We start from the raw sequence: 16275 nt of genomic DNA on the forward strand, positions 1-16275 counted from the left end.
ACCAGTATCAAGTACTGCAGACAGGAACATTGGCCAGAATGCCTAAATCTAATAAAGCTCAATCAATTAAAGAGCAATGCCCCACCCCCAGTGGGAAAAAAAGTCAGTCTGGATTTTGGTGCCCAAGGCATGGGAAGACAGGAGGGGTGTAAAGATGAGTTCAGTTCAGTCTCTGGGAAGATGGAAGGAGGGAACAGGGAGCTTGGCTTCTCCAAGGTCAAATTCTCGGCTTGGCAGGAACGCAGCATGAAAACATCTCTCTTGTAAGATAAACAGTCTCAGCACATTAGAAATCAGGCTTCCCTCTGTATGTACTCAGAGACCCACTGCAGATACAGATGCAACCCAATACATGGCAGATATGCAGGGATTACTTAGGTTTTTCTGATTTTTCCATCAGCCTGTTGCTACATCTTGTGGCTGAGAGTTCCACGAGTTAATTGTGTGTTATGTGAAGACTTCTTTTATTTTGTTTGTTCTGTGTCTGCTGTTCATCCAGTGCATTTGGGTGCTCATAAATTCTACTCCTTGGGGAGAAGGAGAAAATTCTTGTATTCATTCTCCACTGAGACATAATTTAATAAACTTCCGTCATGTCTACTTCCCAGCCACTTTGTTTTTAAACTGAAAAGCTCCAAAGTCAAAGGCAAAAGATTCAACCTCCTCCATCATTTGAGATTTCCTTTTATGCACCTTTTCCAACTGCGATATCCAGAACCAACGGGTTGAAATTAAATCAAAAGAGCTTTGGCTAAACATTAGGAAGAACTTCCTGGCAGAGCAGTCCCTCAGTGGAACAGGCTTCCTCGGGAGGTGGTGGGCTCTCCTTCTTTGGAGGTTTTTAAGCAAAGACTAGATGACCATGTGACAGCAATGCTGATTCTGTGAACCTAGGCAGATCATGAGAGGGAGGGCAGAAAGGGTTACATCAGTGCTTAGTTCTCACAGTCCTTTCTTATTTATTTATTTACTTACTTACTTACTTAGATTTATAGTCCGCCCTCCCCAACCAAGTGGGCTCAGGGCAGATGGCCAGGATGGTAATGCTTCTTGACTTTGGGGTCAAGAAGCAATTTTCTCCAGGCCAGTTTGGCTAGGGATCCTGGAGATGCCTATGTGAGGTGGTAATGGTGGTGTGGTTAGTTGTGAATTTCCTGCATTGTGCAGGGGATTGGACGAGATGACCCCGGAAATCCCTTCTTTCCAATTCTATCCTTTTGGAGTGGTGCAACAAAAAATGACTTTCTGCAGCTGCTGCGTGCAGATTAATAATCGGCTGCATGTGGGAATACCTAGGAAGCAGAGAAGTAAAGGGGGACAGTTCAAGTCAAGAAGGATCCTGATGAAAACTGAGCTAGGGGCTGACGAGGAAAAAAATTATGCCCAAATCTTCAGGTTTTATTACTCCATCTTGTTCTCGACTGGGAACTACAGCTCCCAGAATCCCCTGCAAGCAAAAGAGGTTCACAGTGGATTTTGCAGGCATAGGTGGGTTTTTTTTTTCTGAGAGGGCAGGAGAGCTGAGACTGAAAGACAGGATTCTTTTTCTCTTGCTTTGAGGGCGATCTGAGGTGATGGGCTGTCCTCTTCCTCTTTTTCCCTGGTTGGCAGGAGAATTTAGTTTTTTCACATCTGTGGGAAAGGTGAGTTTAAAATTCGCTTAAGATTTGGGCAAGAATAGGAGAGGGGAGATAGAAAAAAAAATCTGAAATGAATGAATGAAGATGACTAAAGATTAAACGTAGGAGGGTGAATGTGGAAAAGAAGTGAGGGAGGTTTCCAGGTTGCTTGCTCACTTGGTTTTTTTAAACATTCTTGAATTAGTTTTGTGCAAGCAGCTTGAGAGCATTCCTGTTATTATTACTAACAATAAGAATAATCTCCCTGTTTGATTTTTTTTTTAAATTGCAATCTGGCCGCCCCTAATAAAGCTGCAGTTTTTCTGCAATATGATTCTGATTATTACCATTCAAGAGTTTTTCTTTTAAATCCAAAATCTCTTAAGACATAGAAGCTTACTTGCGGCTCAGGTGTACGCTATATGGATTGCAGTCATTGCAAAATGCACAAGTATCTAGAAATGTATAAGAAGAAGCATGTTTGTGCTTGTTAGTCAACTCACAGCATCCCCCTTCCCCCTCCCCTTCAAAGTATCATGATGACCATAATTTGCTGAACAGGATGCCAGCTTCAGAGTATCACAGAACTCTTCTTCAGACAAAGATATTTAAAGCAGGAGCATTGCATGAAAATGCCATTTCCATATATTTCTAGAGGGAAATTTGGAAGCTAGTATTTACAGGGTGAGAAAAAAACACATTTAATTTTCATTGGTATTAGTTGGTCTGCTCCATTTCTACCAAATTAATGGTCTATTGGATTCTGTCTGATCCCTAAATGCTCTGGGATAGAAAGACATGATCAAATGGCCATGTTCTCCTCTTTCAGGGGCCCCCAGTGCCCTTCGAGGATGTGGCCGTGTTCTTCACCGAGGAGGAATGGGCTCTGTTGGATCCAGACCAAAGAGCTCTCTACTGGGAAGTGATGCAGGAAAATTATGAGACTGTGGCCTCTCTGGGTAAGGCTATTTTCCCATTTATCATGAACAAGAAAGAGAAGGAAGGGAGGAGCATCTTCCTGGGTCTCTCTTTGAGTTCAGGACAAGTTTGCATCTGTCAAGAGGAAGTAACATAACTCCTCCACCTTTAAATGTTTCTGTAACTCCATACAATAAATATACAAACAAACTTGTGCTCTAATGATAAATCTGCCAGTGGAAAAGGCTGTGATTGGAAGAGATGGATCATGCTCTAAATGAACGTGGATTAGCTGCTGCTTTCTTATTCTCCAGCCTTTGTATATTGGCGTGGAGCGGCTCCCTGCTCAGTGGCAGAGTACCTTGTTCTGGACATGAAAGCTCCCTGGTTCAATCCCTGGCTACTTAAAGAGCTATCAGAGATCCAGACCTGGGCACTAGTGCTGGCAAAGGCCCTGTGGACGCACCTCCTTGATGCAAAAACCTTGCCACGAGTTCCCTTAGTGTGACCTCAAACCCAACCAACCACACAAAGGCAGAGAACAAGGGCAGTTCAGCATTATTCTACTAGAATAGAGGAGCAGAGGCAGTAGCCTGCAGAAGTTCTGAACCTACCCTGGGGCAGGTTGTTACATCTTTTTTTAAAAAAAACATTTTTTATTCATTAAAGGTTGTTACATCTTTTAAACAGGTAAACAATATTTCTGTGCATGTCTGTTAAACACACAACTGAATTTTCCTTTCTACTAATTAATTCTAAGGCTCTCTGTGCATGCTCTAGGCAAGCGGTTGAACTGCTTGGAAACCAGTCATTTCTGCTTTTGCGGCAGGCACTTGTGGGTGAGCCAAGTTCTAAGAATATTCAGACTTTCTGCTAACCTCTTCAGAAATTAAGAATACCCAGACTTTGCTAGCCTCTTCAGAAATCAAAAATATGCAGACGCTTGATATCTGTTAGTACAAAACCTGAAAATTGTTAGTATAAAACCAGAAAATCTGTTAGTACAAAAACAGAGGGGGAAGCCTCCAGCTTTACCCAGAGAGCGCCGTAGACAAAAGCAGCAGGTGGAGCTGCAGGAGAGGCGGCAAAGTGCACGCCTCCTGGCCAGACGCCAGCTGCTTGTTGAGAGTGATGAGGAAGTAAGCACAGGATAGCTCCCAAGCAGCTGGCTGCCAGCCCAGCCTGTCTATAAAACCCTGCCACAGAAGACCAGGAGGCGTGGACGCAACACCTCGGAATCCTGTTCCTGCTGCAACCACTCCACTGAACCTGGCCTTGCCCTTGCCTTACTATTGTGACCTTTGGACCATGCCTTGACTCTGCCTTTGCCTAGCCCTTGGGACTGGCTGTTAACTGATCTTTGGGCTGCCTGACCTTGCTATCTGGACTCTGGAATGGACTCTGACCTTGCTACTGGACCAGCCCAAGACAACCAGGGAGATCCCTGCTTGGAAGGTTTGTTTATTTCTTCCTTGCCTCTTAAAAGGGTAGGTGAAACTGACTGAGCCTTTGGAAGGCAAAGAAGAAATTAAAAAACCCTATGAGCAGGGATCTCCCTGGCTCTGTAGAGAGGGGAAATTGACAAAGCTTTCCCATCTCTTTTAAAACAGCTTCCACTGTGACTCTGTTTACCTGCTCCTCCTCGTGTAATTCGTATATTGTAGCTTAGCTCTCAGACCTCCTTAAATGAGGTTCACACAAACCCTGGGGCTTCCCTTTCCCTTGGTCAGACTTTTCTCAATGTAGGTTCCTGTTGGCAAAGTCCCAGCTGTTCATTATTGCATCCTTTCAGAGTCATTTCTGTTCCCGAGGCCTGGATTTTCTAATGCAAGTAGAATGAGGTGGTAGAGTGCCCAGGTGGTAGCATGGACAGTGCCACTTCAGGCTGCAAGTAAAGAATTGTTTTTAAAACTTCAGTTCTATCCGGGTGTGTGTGTGTGTGTGTCTCCCTGCAAGTGGAGAGCTAGTATGGCAGGGTCTAGAATCCTTCTCCATGATGTGTCTGTTTGCTTCTTGTCAGAGCTTCTTTTTTAAAGTATGCAGGAGCATTAAAAATGGAATATTTCACCTCCATCTGAAGTGGCACATCAAGGGTTCTACTACCTCATTATCAAACTATATGGTCTACATTTTTATTTAGATACAGGTATTTAAATAAAGCCATACTTGTCTTATGTCTCCTTCCCTGGAAACCTGACACTGTATAGAGGACCTGCTTAATCTCCCCTTCTAGCAATCTAGAATGTATGTGATGTTTACATTGCCTCTTTTTGAAAGACTTGTATATCTAAATTCTCTTTATATTTGCAGGAGGGTGGCTAGGCCAGAACAAGGAAGAGGAGACTTTGGTGGGAAGCTCAGATTGCCTGCAGCTGAACCGGATGATGTGGGGGGGAGATGAAGTTAGCGTCCCTAGAGGCGAAGGCCAGACAGCCACCTCCAGGAGGGGCCTGTTGGAGAAAAGAGGGTCAATCCTGATTCCTTTTGGAGGAGGCTTCTTTGATTTCAGCGAGTTCGCAATCCAGCAAAGTTTTCTCCAGAAGAATCAAGAGATCTCAAACTTTGTGGCGAGTCTGTGCCAAACCTCCCAGTTTGAAGGGCCAGAGAAACCCACAATGGCTGAAAGACCATACAAGTGTAATGAATGCGGGAAGCGCTTTGGGAAGCGCTCCACCCTGAACACACATGAGAGAACCCACACCGGAGAGAAGCCCTACAAGTGCTCACATTGCGATATGCGATTCCGCCAGAATGCTCACCTTCAGCTTCATGAGAGGATACATACCGGCGAGAAGCCCTACAAGTGCCTGCTGTGTGGGAAGAGTTACAGCCAGCGTTCCAGCCTCATCATCCACGAGGGAAGCCACACAGGAGTGAAGCCGTACACTTGTTCAGAGTGTGGGAAGCGTTTAAGCCAGAAGTCCACCCTCATCCTGCATGAGAAGAGCCATCGGGGAGAGAAACCCTACAAATGCCTCGAGTGCGGGAAAGGGTTCAGTTTGAGTGCGGACCTCATAAGGCACCAGAGCATCCACACAGGAGAGAAGCCGTACACTTGCTCCGAGTGTGGGAAAAGCTTCAGCCAGAACTCCCACCTCATAGCACATATCCGCAACCACACGGGCGAGAAGCCACATAAATGTCTGGAGTGCGGGAAGGGTTTCAATTGGAGCTCAGAGCTCATCGCCCATGAGCGGATTCACACGGGTGAGAAACCGTACCAGTGCATGTACTGCGAGAAGAGCTTCAGTGTCCGCTCGACTCTTAGCAAACATGAGCGAACTCACACAGGAGAAAAACCGTACGTTTGCCTACAGTGCGGGAAGGGCTTCATCCAACGGTCCTGCTTGGTAGTGCATGAGAGGTCCCACACGGGCGAGAGACCTTATATATGTTTGGATTGTGGGAAGTGCTACCGGGAGAAATCCCACCTCATTGCTCACAAGCGAACACATAGCAGTGAAAAGCCTTATGTGTGCCCAGAGTGTGGGAGCTGCTTCAAGGCTAATGAGGCTCTGATTCGCCATCAGAGAAGCCACCTGGGTGTAAGCTTCTGAAAAGTTTTCTAATTGAGTGCAGAGAATCCAGAAAAATTTCCCAAGCGTGGGAATGTAAGTCTGGTGTCAGACCTCTTGCAGGCATCCGAAAAGACCTATCCAGAGGCAATGGAAGAAAAGAACAATGGAATTTTAAACAGCCGTCTCCTGCCATCACAGCTCACATCTTGTAAATGAATGCGGGAATGAATGGAAATTTGGGGGGAAATTTAAAATGCATGCAATACTTGCTTTCCTATCAAACCTAAACTTCTTTTACTGACTGAACATAAAATCCATCATATGTATAAATGTGCCTTATTTGGCATATTTCATGGCTTTTTCTTACATGCCCAGGGTAAGGCCAATTGCAACCCTGTGGTCAGGTAGCAATTTTCCCCAGGCCAGTTTGGCTAAGGATCCTGATGGAGTTTTGCTATCTTCTGGGCATGGAGTAAGGGTCACTTTGTGTGGGGGAATTAAGGTATTTGGGAATTTCCTGCATTTTGCAGGGGGTTGGACTAGATGACCCTAGAGGTGCATTCCAACCTTATGATTAGATGATTCTCTGATTTTATAATTAATATCTTCATTTTCTATAAGAAAATGTGCAAGTATATCTGTTAAAGAGTTGCAGACTGCTACACTCTGTCCTACAATAGCACACACATCTTTAATTTTTGCCATCTGAGAGGTAGAAAAAATATAACTAGAATGTAGAAAACAAATTCTGTACTACGCAGAAGAAACTGGACAAACTTTCTCAAAGAGATTCAATAAACAAGACTGCCAGAATATATTAAGCTAATAACATTGAAAACATGGAACCCTTTAACAATGTATTATTGTCAAACACATTATAGTGTATTAATTGTTGCCAAAATTATTTATATTTAAGCCAAAAAATCTTGAAAATATTGTGTATGTCTACAGTATGAGTTTTTTTTCCAGTGCTCCCCAAAATTTCCAAGTCCTCAGCCCTTTTTGTGTGAGCCCTTTTGGAATGAATTAAATGCTTTGTAAGACAAATGGTTAGGTGGCATTTGAGCTGCCAAGCAGGACCTGAGGGGGTTAGCTGGTTTGGTTCAGATGGCCCCCTAGTTGCTGATCCCTAAGTGAATAATTTATGTAACCTAAGGCTTTTTAAAAATGACTTTTACCCTATTGAATAAGAAAGTTTGGCTGGTAGAAATGCACCTGAGATAGATACGCAGCTGGCAACGATTTTCCCTGTGTGTGACATAGGTTCGATTCCACCCTAATGATTTGGAGGAGGAATTATCAAAGGGCTGTTGGGAGGGGTTAAAGTTGGCCCTGAGAGACCTGCAGCAGAACTAGTTTAGATGAATTACTTCCACTGTGGGCAATGAATGCTTTCTCATCTCCTGTTAGCATTTTGGCTTAGAGTCTCTGTCATATATGCCTGCCTGCAGTACATGCCATGTGTGTTATGTGCAACCTATTAATCCTCTGACACTATAGAGAGTTCTGAGTACCTTTCAATGCCTGTTATGTGGAAGTTCAGTGTGTTATCTCTGCTTTGAAGTTAAACACTTTCACTACTGTAGCTAATGGCCTTGAGGCCCGATGCAGCAAGTCTGAATTGTATCTTCCCTGAGAACAGGGATGATTTCATACCCAACTTGCTATTGTTGTCTATCATAGTCTAAACTCTGATACTTTTTGTCTCTGGCGTTCGCGCCAGAATTCAACGGGCTACTAACCTGGGTCCAGGACATTAACCTATAACTAACCATGATTTCCCTCAATACATCACTTCTGCCAATCCCACTGTCTGAGCACCTTGAACCTGATAGATCTCTAATAAAAGTTAGTTCAACCAAATCACCTGCGTGATTGCTGTGGAGAACTTGGGGATTTACTTGCCAAGGACTGGAATTTTGGCAGAAGTCCCTAGAATCTCTGGAGCCAGCACCCCGAACGAGATCATAGCTGCCATGGTGGGAAGCTGCACTGCAGGGACTTACAAACTACAAAACCCTGCAAACCTGCATGGGCTGGTGCGGCTGCACCGATGAGAGAGAGTGGGCCTTTGGTGGGACACCAGGTACGAACCAGGACTAAGCCTAGTTGACAGGCGAGATAACTATGTACCTTGGGGGACTGAACCCTCCACCGAGCAAAGGAGGCTGATGGAGAAACTGCATTCAGATTGGGATTCACTGGACCGTCAAGGCAGAGCGAGAATTATGACCCGGCTGGATACCCTTTTTAGGGAAGAGGAGGCGAGGGAGCTATCGAGACACACTGGTCCCGAGGAGCCTCGATCCCAGGAGATTCGGAGCGAAGGAGGAGGAGAGCACCAACCCCGCTCAGCCAGCCCGGGCACTTTGTGAATAGAGGACTATTACAAGGCCATGGGGGTGAACTGAGAGACTCTGCCACTCCTCAAGAAACTTCAGACTCTGATGAGGAGGATTCGAAAACAGTGCGAGACGAGATAGATGAACTGAAAAGGGGGGTGACCCAGGTGGTGTGGGGGCTGCAGGAACTGAAGAGGTGCTTGCCAGGGGAGGATGCCCGGCAGCGACGGGATCTTGCAGGGAATGGGGGCACCCTGCTCCAACCAACGCCCCCGCAACCTCTATCCTACCATGGAGACACCAAGGATTGCAAACAGGTACCCCACAAGGACTGGATAGGCCGGCTGTCCCACCCCGGAGGGATCCGATGGGGTTACAACCAGCTGGCCCCCCACCCCCTGGCGGCCCAGCTGGGTCATAGGCAGTAGCATTTTCCTGGGAACCGCCACTCCAACCGCTGCCGCCTCCATTGGTGCTGCTCCCAGGGAGACCAGTCATCCCTCCCGCGCAGCCACAGGGGTGGCGGAAGTTAGAAGCATGGTTTGATGGGGACCCCAAGGAGTTGGGCTTCTACATTGTGCAAGCCATGGAATTTTTCCAAGAGTGGGGCCACAACTTCCCGAACAAACATAGCTGAGTAAGAATGTGGGGTCCCAGCTGGGAGGTGCTGCAGCCAAATGGTACGTTACCCTATATGAAGCCCAAGCCACCAAACTGATGGACCTCGATGCATTCGTGAGAGCATTGAGAGCCCAGTTTGAAGATCCCCTAGAGGAGGAGCGGGCTAGGACAAAGTTAAAGAGGATGCGGCAGGACCACCGACCCGTATGTGAGTACGTCGCCGAATGCAGACAGTACGCAGCGAAGGTGCGTGACTGGACAGAGGGGACCAAGATTGAGTTTTTCTGGGCCGGGCTGAATCCCGATTTAGTAGCAAAGGCCCTAGTGCAAGATGATCCCAGAACCCTGCTAGGGTGGATTCAACTCGCATGCGAGGTGGAGAATTGAGACCAAGTAGTGAAGTTGCTGAAGAGGCAGCGCCAGGTGGGAGCCAAGAAACCTCACCCCGACGTGGGGGAGTAAAGAAAAAAGGCTCTCCCGAACCAGTGCCCAGGAATCCGAGATGGCAAGTCGCTGGAGGAGAGGGCAGTGTCTACAATGTGGGGGCATGGGCCATTTCGCCTCTGAGTGCCCAGGGAACAAAGAAAGAGCAGCAGAGCAGAGCTACACCATGAGGAGACCTCCCCCACCCGATTCCAAAACACCAAAGAAACCCACCAAGAAAAGAAGCGAAGTGGCGACCAGCCTCAATGCCGAGGGAGGCTCAGAGGGATCAAGCAAAGACCCATCAGAAGAGGAGGAGCGTCCTATCCAGCCGGTGGGAAGCGCCATAGACCTGCTGTGAAAAGGTCCTGGTGGCAGGTCCAGGAGGGACTAACACCTGACGAGGTGAGACCTAAAGGGACCCTACTTTACATACCAGTGACTTTAGTAAATCCCAAAAAGGGGACTCATATACGAGTGCGGGCATTTCTAGACTTGAGGTGCACTCGGGATTTAATTACCCCTGCGTTAGTCACGAGGCTGGGGTTGGACATGTGCAAATTGGACCACCCCATAGTATTTGAACAGATGGATGGGTCCCAGATGAAAGGGGCCCCCGCTACTTATGCAACGGAACCGTTTCCTCTGGGGATGGGGAACCATTGGGAAGCCAGGACTTTTGTTGTCAGCACAGCCACTAAATTCCCTTTAGCATTGGGATCACAATGGCTCTGGGACCACAACCTGTATGTAAGGTGGAAGACAGGTGTGCTGCAGTTTAACATAGAAAACTGCCCTGACCATGTGTGGAGAGCGGAGTGGGGCAAGAAGGCACCCCCCCCTAGAGGCGATTCTGCTTATGAAAGAGGAATTAGAGCAGACCCCCCCCCCCCAAATATCAGGACTTAAGTCAGGTGTTTGATGAAAGGAAGCGGATGAGTTCCCCCCCTCCCAATAGACCCACGGACTGTACCATCGAATTGATCCCCGGGCAAAAGCTGCCGAAAGAGAAATTGTACTCCATGAACCATGGGGAGAAGAAAGAACTGAGACAGTTCATTGACAAAAACCTGGCATGAGGATTCATCAGACTCGCCAGCTTCCCCCCATGCTGCACCAGTGTTGTTTCACAAGAAGAAAGATGGGGGTTTAAGACTGTGCACTGACTATCGGGGCATTAACTCAGTGTCAATGTCAAACGCCTACCCCCTCCCTCTCATCAGAGACTTATTGAGTGTGGTGTCTCAGGGAAAAGTCTTTTCAAAATTGGACTTGAAAGATGCTTACTTCTGAGTACAAATAAGGGAGGGGGATGAATGGAAGACTGCATTTAACACCCCTTTGGGACAATTTGGGTATACGGTGATACCTTTTGGATTACAAGGGGTCTCTGGGGTATTCATGAATCTCCAGACTGTTTTTAATACCTGTTCAATGTCCTAATTTGGGTCTATGTAGCTTGTTTTATTCTCCGTACCTCTGTCGATTCCTTTCATTTTATGATGGTTCTATCTCTAATTTTTGCTTGGAATATGAATAGGCTTTGTTTTCTTTTTCAGTTCTTAAGCTCAGTAAAATGATCTCTGAAAACCAGGTTTCTTGCTTTGTCTCCTCTCCAAGAAGCTAAGATCGACCACCCACCCCCTTCCTCTTCTTTCCCCCTCTCCCAAAAATCTGTATTCTGTGCTTTCCCTCAATGTTACCAAGTGACCAAATTACCCTGTATTTGCATCTCTTCTGCATAATTTAGATTGCTAAGGTTAGTGAGGGGAAGGGACGCAGGGCTTCACCTGTTGGAATGTATGCTTCATCCCATTACTGGCTCTTTAAGCTGTGGTGGGCGTTGCTCATACAGTTTCAAATCCATAAGGGCTAAAAAAGAAAAGAAAAGAGGAGCTAGAGTAGGCAAAATAAAGTACTTTTAAGGTTTATTTATCTATCCTTCTCTATCCCCAACAGTCTTCGGGTGGTAGACATAGTTCTCCCCTCCTCCATTTTCCCCTTACAACCCTATGAGGAAGATTGGGAGTGAGTGTGAGATTGGTACAAAGCAATCAATGAGCTCAGTGAGGATTTGAACCCAGGTCTCTTCTGTGCCAAGAAGTCAGATTTGCATAGCAATAGTAGATCAGTACTGGATACAATCAGAAAGCAGATTCACTTTTCAAAGTGGAAAGGGCTGTGCCCAATGTTGATTGGCTGGCCTTCGTGTCAGTTGTGGGGGGGAAACCCAGTCTCCCTTTATCTGGTTACAGGGGGGACCTGTAAAAATAAAATCAAGCAAACTTTTTGATAAGATATCAGTGTCAATTTCTTAGCAAAGGGGTGAAGGTGCACAGTTCTATTTAATAGCTCACCATCTGTGGGAGTTGAATGCCAGACACAAGTCAGATACTGATGAGATCCAAACCTCCTTAGAAGCAGAAGAGACTAAATATCTAAATGCCACTCCATGACAGATGGGTTGTTTGCCTTGATGGGTGAGTAAGCCCCAGTTTAAAGAGAGAAGGAACATATTATTTTCAGACGGGGAGTAGTCTGTTGCAATAAAAATAGCCAAAGTGTTGTGGCTCCTTAAAGTTATCTAAAATAAACGCTTGTTAATCTTTTTAAGGTACCACAAAGATTTTTTTTGGTTTATCTAGAATTTTTGTGGAATAGAGGCATTGGATGAAGTGGGCTTAAGCCCATGAACACTAATGGCTGGAGTTGTAGGACTGGAAGGGGTCTTCACGGCCATCTAGCCCACCTGCCCACCGCTATCAGTCCAGGAAAACCAGAACTAGAGCATTCCCAACGGAGGGGTGTCTGGCTTCAGCTGCAAAGCCTCCAGTGGGGGGCAAACCCTATCCACTTATCATTTGATAATCAGCAGCACTATTGCTTTTACCGCGAGGAAGTTTCTTCTCAGCTAAATCTAACAACCCTTTCAGATCAAGTCTTGCCTTCTGAAGCAACAAAACAAATCTTTGCCCTCTTCCATGCAGGGGCAGCCCCTCAGGTATCTGAAGGCCTCGGGGGGGCACAAACCCCATCACCGCTATAATGTAAAGCCATGTATTCATTCACATTCTGCCATTTTGCTGGCTGGGCACCTAACGTCAGCTTCTGCAATGACAAGAGAGGATCCTGTTACTTCTCTCGCCCTTGGCCATTAGATGTCTCCAGTTATTTCCTTGGTATGGAGAACAGGAATAATTCCCCCTCATTTTCTCCGGTTTGGTCCTGCTTTGTTTGGCGGGGGTGGGGGGAGAGCTTGCTTCTGGATGTGCCTGCTGCTTATTGCTACACCTTGAGTTTTGAATCTGTGGGAAAGGGCGGAGTGAAGAGCATCAAAAGAAAAACTGGGTGAGGGATCAAAAGGAACAAACGGTGTGTGATTGAGGAGCCCTGGAGAGGTAAGACTGATGGATTTGATGCTGTCTCCATGGTAACCAGGGAGCTGGAATGTGATCAAGGGGCCGGTTTGCCATCTGGGGGCCTACAAAAGCAACCCTGTTCTGAATGTTTATGCTGCTCTCTCTGCAGTGTCTGAGCAACCATTGCCAGTTTTGTTACTGGCCCAGTTTAACTGAATAGTATTTATTAATTTACTTACTTTCCCTAAACCCTGTCTTTCTCCCCACTGGGAGCCCCAAAGCAGCTTACGTTGTTCTCCTGTCCTCCCTTTTTTCCCTCACAACAGCCCTGGTGTACACAAACTGTACTCTATGTGTTCTCAGTCCCATCAGTAAGGAACACACTCTGAAGTCCAATGAGGGAGATAATTACAGGCCTGTATTTGCCTATAAGCAAAGGAAGAATGATACAATTACCAAGGATGAAAAGCCCCTTGAACTGACCAGTTCTTCAGAGCTGTAGGGTAATTACATAAGATTTTATACCTTCGGGTTAATTAGCAAGTATAATATTGGCATTTACATTGGTCAACCTTAATGAACGTACAAATGACCTGGCGAGAGTCCATTGGTTGTGATTACATTTTGGTCATAATTAGTTGTGCCCATTCTCAAATTATCGTTTCAAAGGAACACATTCTTCCTCCCTTGACACCTCAACATCTATAAAGTTCCTTCTCAGCGGAAATGTAACACTTTCCAAGGACACTTCGAATGCCTTGTTTATCAATTCCCAGTACTTTGCCATTGTTAAACAAACAACCAGCTATTGTAAATTCAGCCATATGCCAATGTGCGAGTGATCCTCTCTCTTTGATTCTATCCATGTACCCCAATCCTGGCGCCCCTGTGTCATGAGAAAGGCCCAAAGGCCTTGAGTCTTCCCTTGATATCAAAGCAATCTGCTTCGCTCTGTTCAGCGGTGTTAGTAACTTTATGGCAAGGCCCCTTACAAAACCCCTCTGCATTCCACTGACTTACTAGTTGCTTTTGCTCTACCGCATCTCCCTTGCATCAGAACGTAAGCCTTTTCTATTTCTAAAATCCTTAATCTAACTATGTACTCTTTCTGCCTACGATTACACTTAGGAATCTGTTTTTCCAAGCCATCTATCATGTGGTATCATAAGCAGACTATATGTAGTAGAGCTATTTCATTTTAATAATTTAATCTGCATGGATTAGAAATTTCTATCATTTCTATATGAAGCATGACTATATAGATCAGTCAGTCATCTCTATTTTTCAGCATCCTCAGTACATCACTTTTCATAATCATTTCTAGTCCATTTTCATCCATACCCCACAGCCCTCTGAGGTAGGATAGGCTGAGTGTGCATGGCTGGCCCAAGCTTCCATGGCAGAGTGGGGGTTTGAGCCTGGGTCTCCCCGATCCTTGTCCATCACTCTTAACTTCACCACAGCGGCTTTCTATTGAGTGTTGATTTCAAAACATATTTATTTCATTTATAGCCCCATTTTTCTCATGTAATAATCATGCCCATAATCATGTGTCACAGTGTGGAAAAGATGTTGGCAGGTAGTTTATATCTACTCAGGAAAGTGGGTTTGGACTGAGGGCGAAGCTACAAGTGACGAATGACACTTGAACGGCAAGTGTATTTCTCCCTGTTCGCTTGCGCTCCACTCAATCCACTTGCCGTTCAAATGTCATTCGTCACTTGTAGCTTGGCCCTCAGTCATCCTGTAGGAGTTTCCCAGGGTGTGAAATGCTAATGGAGGGAGGCGTCACTATATCCTGAGGAGGTTCTTTTGCACAGTGTCACTGTGACACTGAGAGATCTCTGTCTTTTGGTGCTACACCTCTGAAGATGCCAGTCACAGCTGCTGGAAAAATGTCAGGAACTACAATGCCAAGACCACGGCTATACAGCCTGGAAAATCCACAACAACCATCGTTCTTAAAAAGTTGGGATAAAATGTCAAGTAAGGAGAAATGTTTTGGTCTGGTGCCTAATTGCCAGGCAATCAACCCACCACAGGCAGCCATTCATTTTGCCACAATGCTGGCGTTAAGGGCCTCTTGTCTAACCAAGTGTCCTCAAATTGGTTGATGTCATAATAAAAAAAATTAAAACACCGAAGGAACAGTGGGTCACTTCTGACACCGCTGCTGAGTGCAACAGACTCATATAGAATATATCCATCAATGGCTATGAGTGGAAATGTAGATTTGCTAATTCTGGCATAGGATGTTCCCAGGGATTTGGAGGCAGTGCCTGGGGAAGGCAGAATTTGGGAAGGGAAAGGTGCTCAGTGGAGATGTAAGGCCATAGAGTCTGCCCATCAAAGGTCCACTCTGGAGATTCGTCACAATTACAATCTCCACCTGGGAATCGGTAACCCGTAGTGGGATAACTAAGATCTGAGTGAGCATCCATGTTTAGAGGCAGTCTACCTTTAAATAGCATATGTCAGGGTAAAATTAGTAGTGGTTGCCTCTTTGTGACATTTTTGGGCTTCCCACAAGCATCTATTTTGGGAACGAAGGCGGTGGATTAGAAAGTCCTTTGGTGCGACCCGACTTCTGTTGCACACTTCCATCGAACGGTTAAAGTCAAAGAGGCCGGAGCTGCAGGAAAGAGGATTGTGTGATTCGCGGGAGTCGCTTTGTGCTCCGCCACTCGATGTGGAACAGAGTTTTGATTTTGATTTTCCCGGTGAGTGCATTTGGGTTAAGGAGCCGTTGGGTACCTCAGTTACCGGGATGCGTGCGAGAAGCCAAGCTGTGAGGGGTGGGGTGTCTACAAGGGTAGGACCCCCCCCCCACAGCAATAAATTCCACCCACTCAATGGGGGGAAATGCCGGAAACCAAAAGCGAGGACGTGAGGCGGGGGTGGGGTGGGGTAAATCACTGCGATTTCCAGCGCAAAATGTTTTCTGTTTCTAAAAATGCTTGTAGGTAGCCAGCTTGGTCCCGAAGCAAAATGGAGAAACAGAAGCTATGCGAGACCTTGGAGGCAGACTGCCCCAAATAACCCACGAGGTTGTGCAAGCTTTCCAGTTCTCCATCTGGCTGGGTGTGAAAAAAAGCACAAATAACCAAAAAAGTGTGCGTGCGTGCGTGTGTGTCTGCGGGCACCTTAAGGCACGGACTTCAGGATTTTTTTGTAAGCATCCTTTGTACAACGCTAAGCCTGTTTGCACTGGTAAAATGGTGCTGGGTGAACTGGAATCAGATTGCTCCGTTAGCTTTCTGGGAAGAAATGGGGGGTGGGTGGGTGGGTGGTATCCTCCAAACTGGAAACTTGAGCATCAGTGGTTTGCAAGTATCTCTCTAAGCGAATGCATGGCCCTCTGAAAACTCAGAGCAGAGGGAAAACGTGACAATTTTAAAAAAATTAATATCTGGAATCTATTGATAAAGAATCATTGTTAATGGACAGTATTAGTGCTGCTACCTCTTTAGTATGT

At 46.0% G+C, this 16275-nt stretch overlaps 1 protein-coding gene across 1 annotated transcript; it reads left to right on the top strand.

The window, feature by feature from the left end:
- The first annotated feature begins 1028 nt into the window (after positions 1 to 1028).
- On the top strand, positions 1029 to 8825 carry LOC129327790 (zinc finger protein 436-like). Its single transcript, XM_054976544.1, has 4 exons — positions 1029 to 1040; positions 2449 to 2578; positions 4848 to 6082; positions 8310 to 8825. Exons 1-4 carry the CDS (start codon positions 1029 to 1031, stop codon positions 8823 to 8825), a joined length of 1893 nt encoding a protein of 630 aa, XP_054832519.1.
- The last annotated feature ends 7450 nt before the right edge of the window (positions 8826 to 16275 follow it).

This window comes from Eublepharis macularius, chromosome 4 (genome assembly GCF_028583425.1).
Source record: "Eublepharis macularius isolate TG4126 chromosome 4, MPM_Emac_v1.0, whole genome shotgun sequence".
Lineage (NCBI taxonomy): Eukaryota > Metazoa > Chordata > Lepidosauria > Squamata > Eublepharidae > Eublepharis > Eublepharis macularius.

Excerpts from the sequence above, each read along its gene's own strand:
- LOC129327790 (XM_054976544.1), top strand. Across the intron at positions 2,579-4,847 it reads TGAGACTGTGGCCTCTCTGG|GAGGGTGGCTAGGCCAGAAC; the intron begins GTAAGGCTATTT and ends TTATATTTGCAG. Across the intron at positions 6,083-8,309 it reads ATCAGAGAAGCCACCTGGGT|GGAAGAGGAGGCGAGGGAGC; the intron begins GTAAGCTTCTGA and ends TACCCTTTTTAG.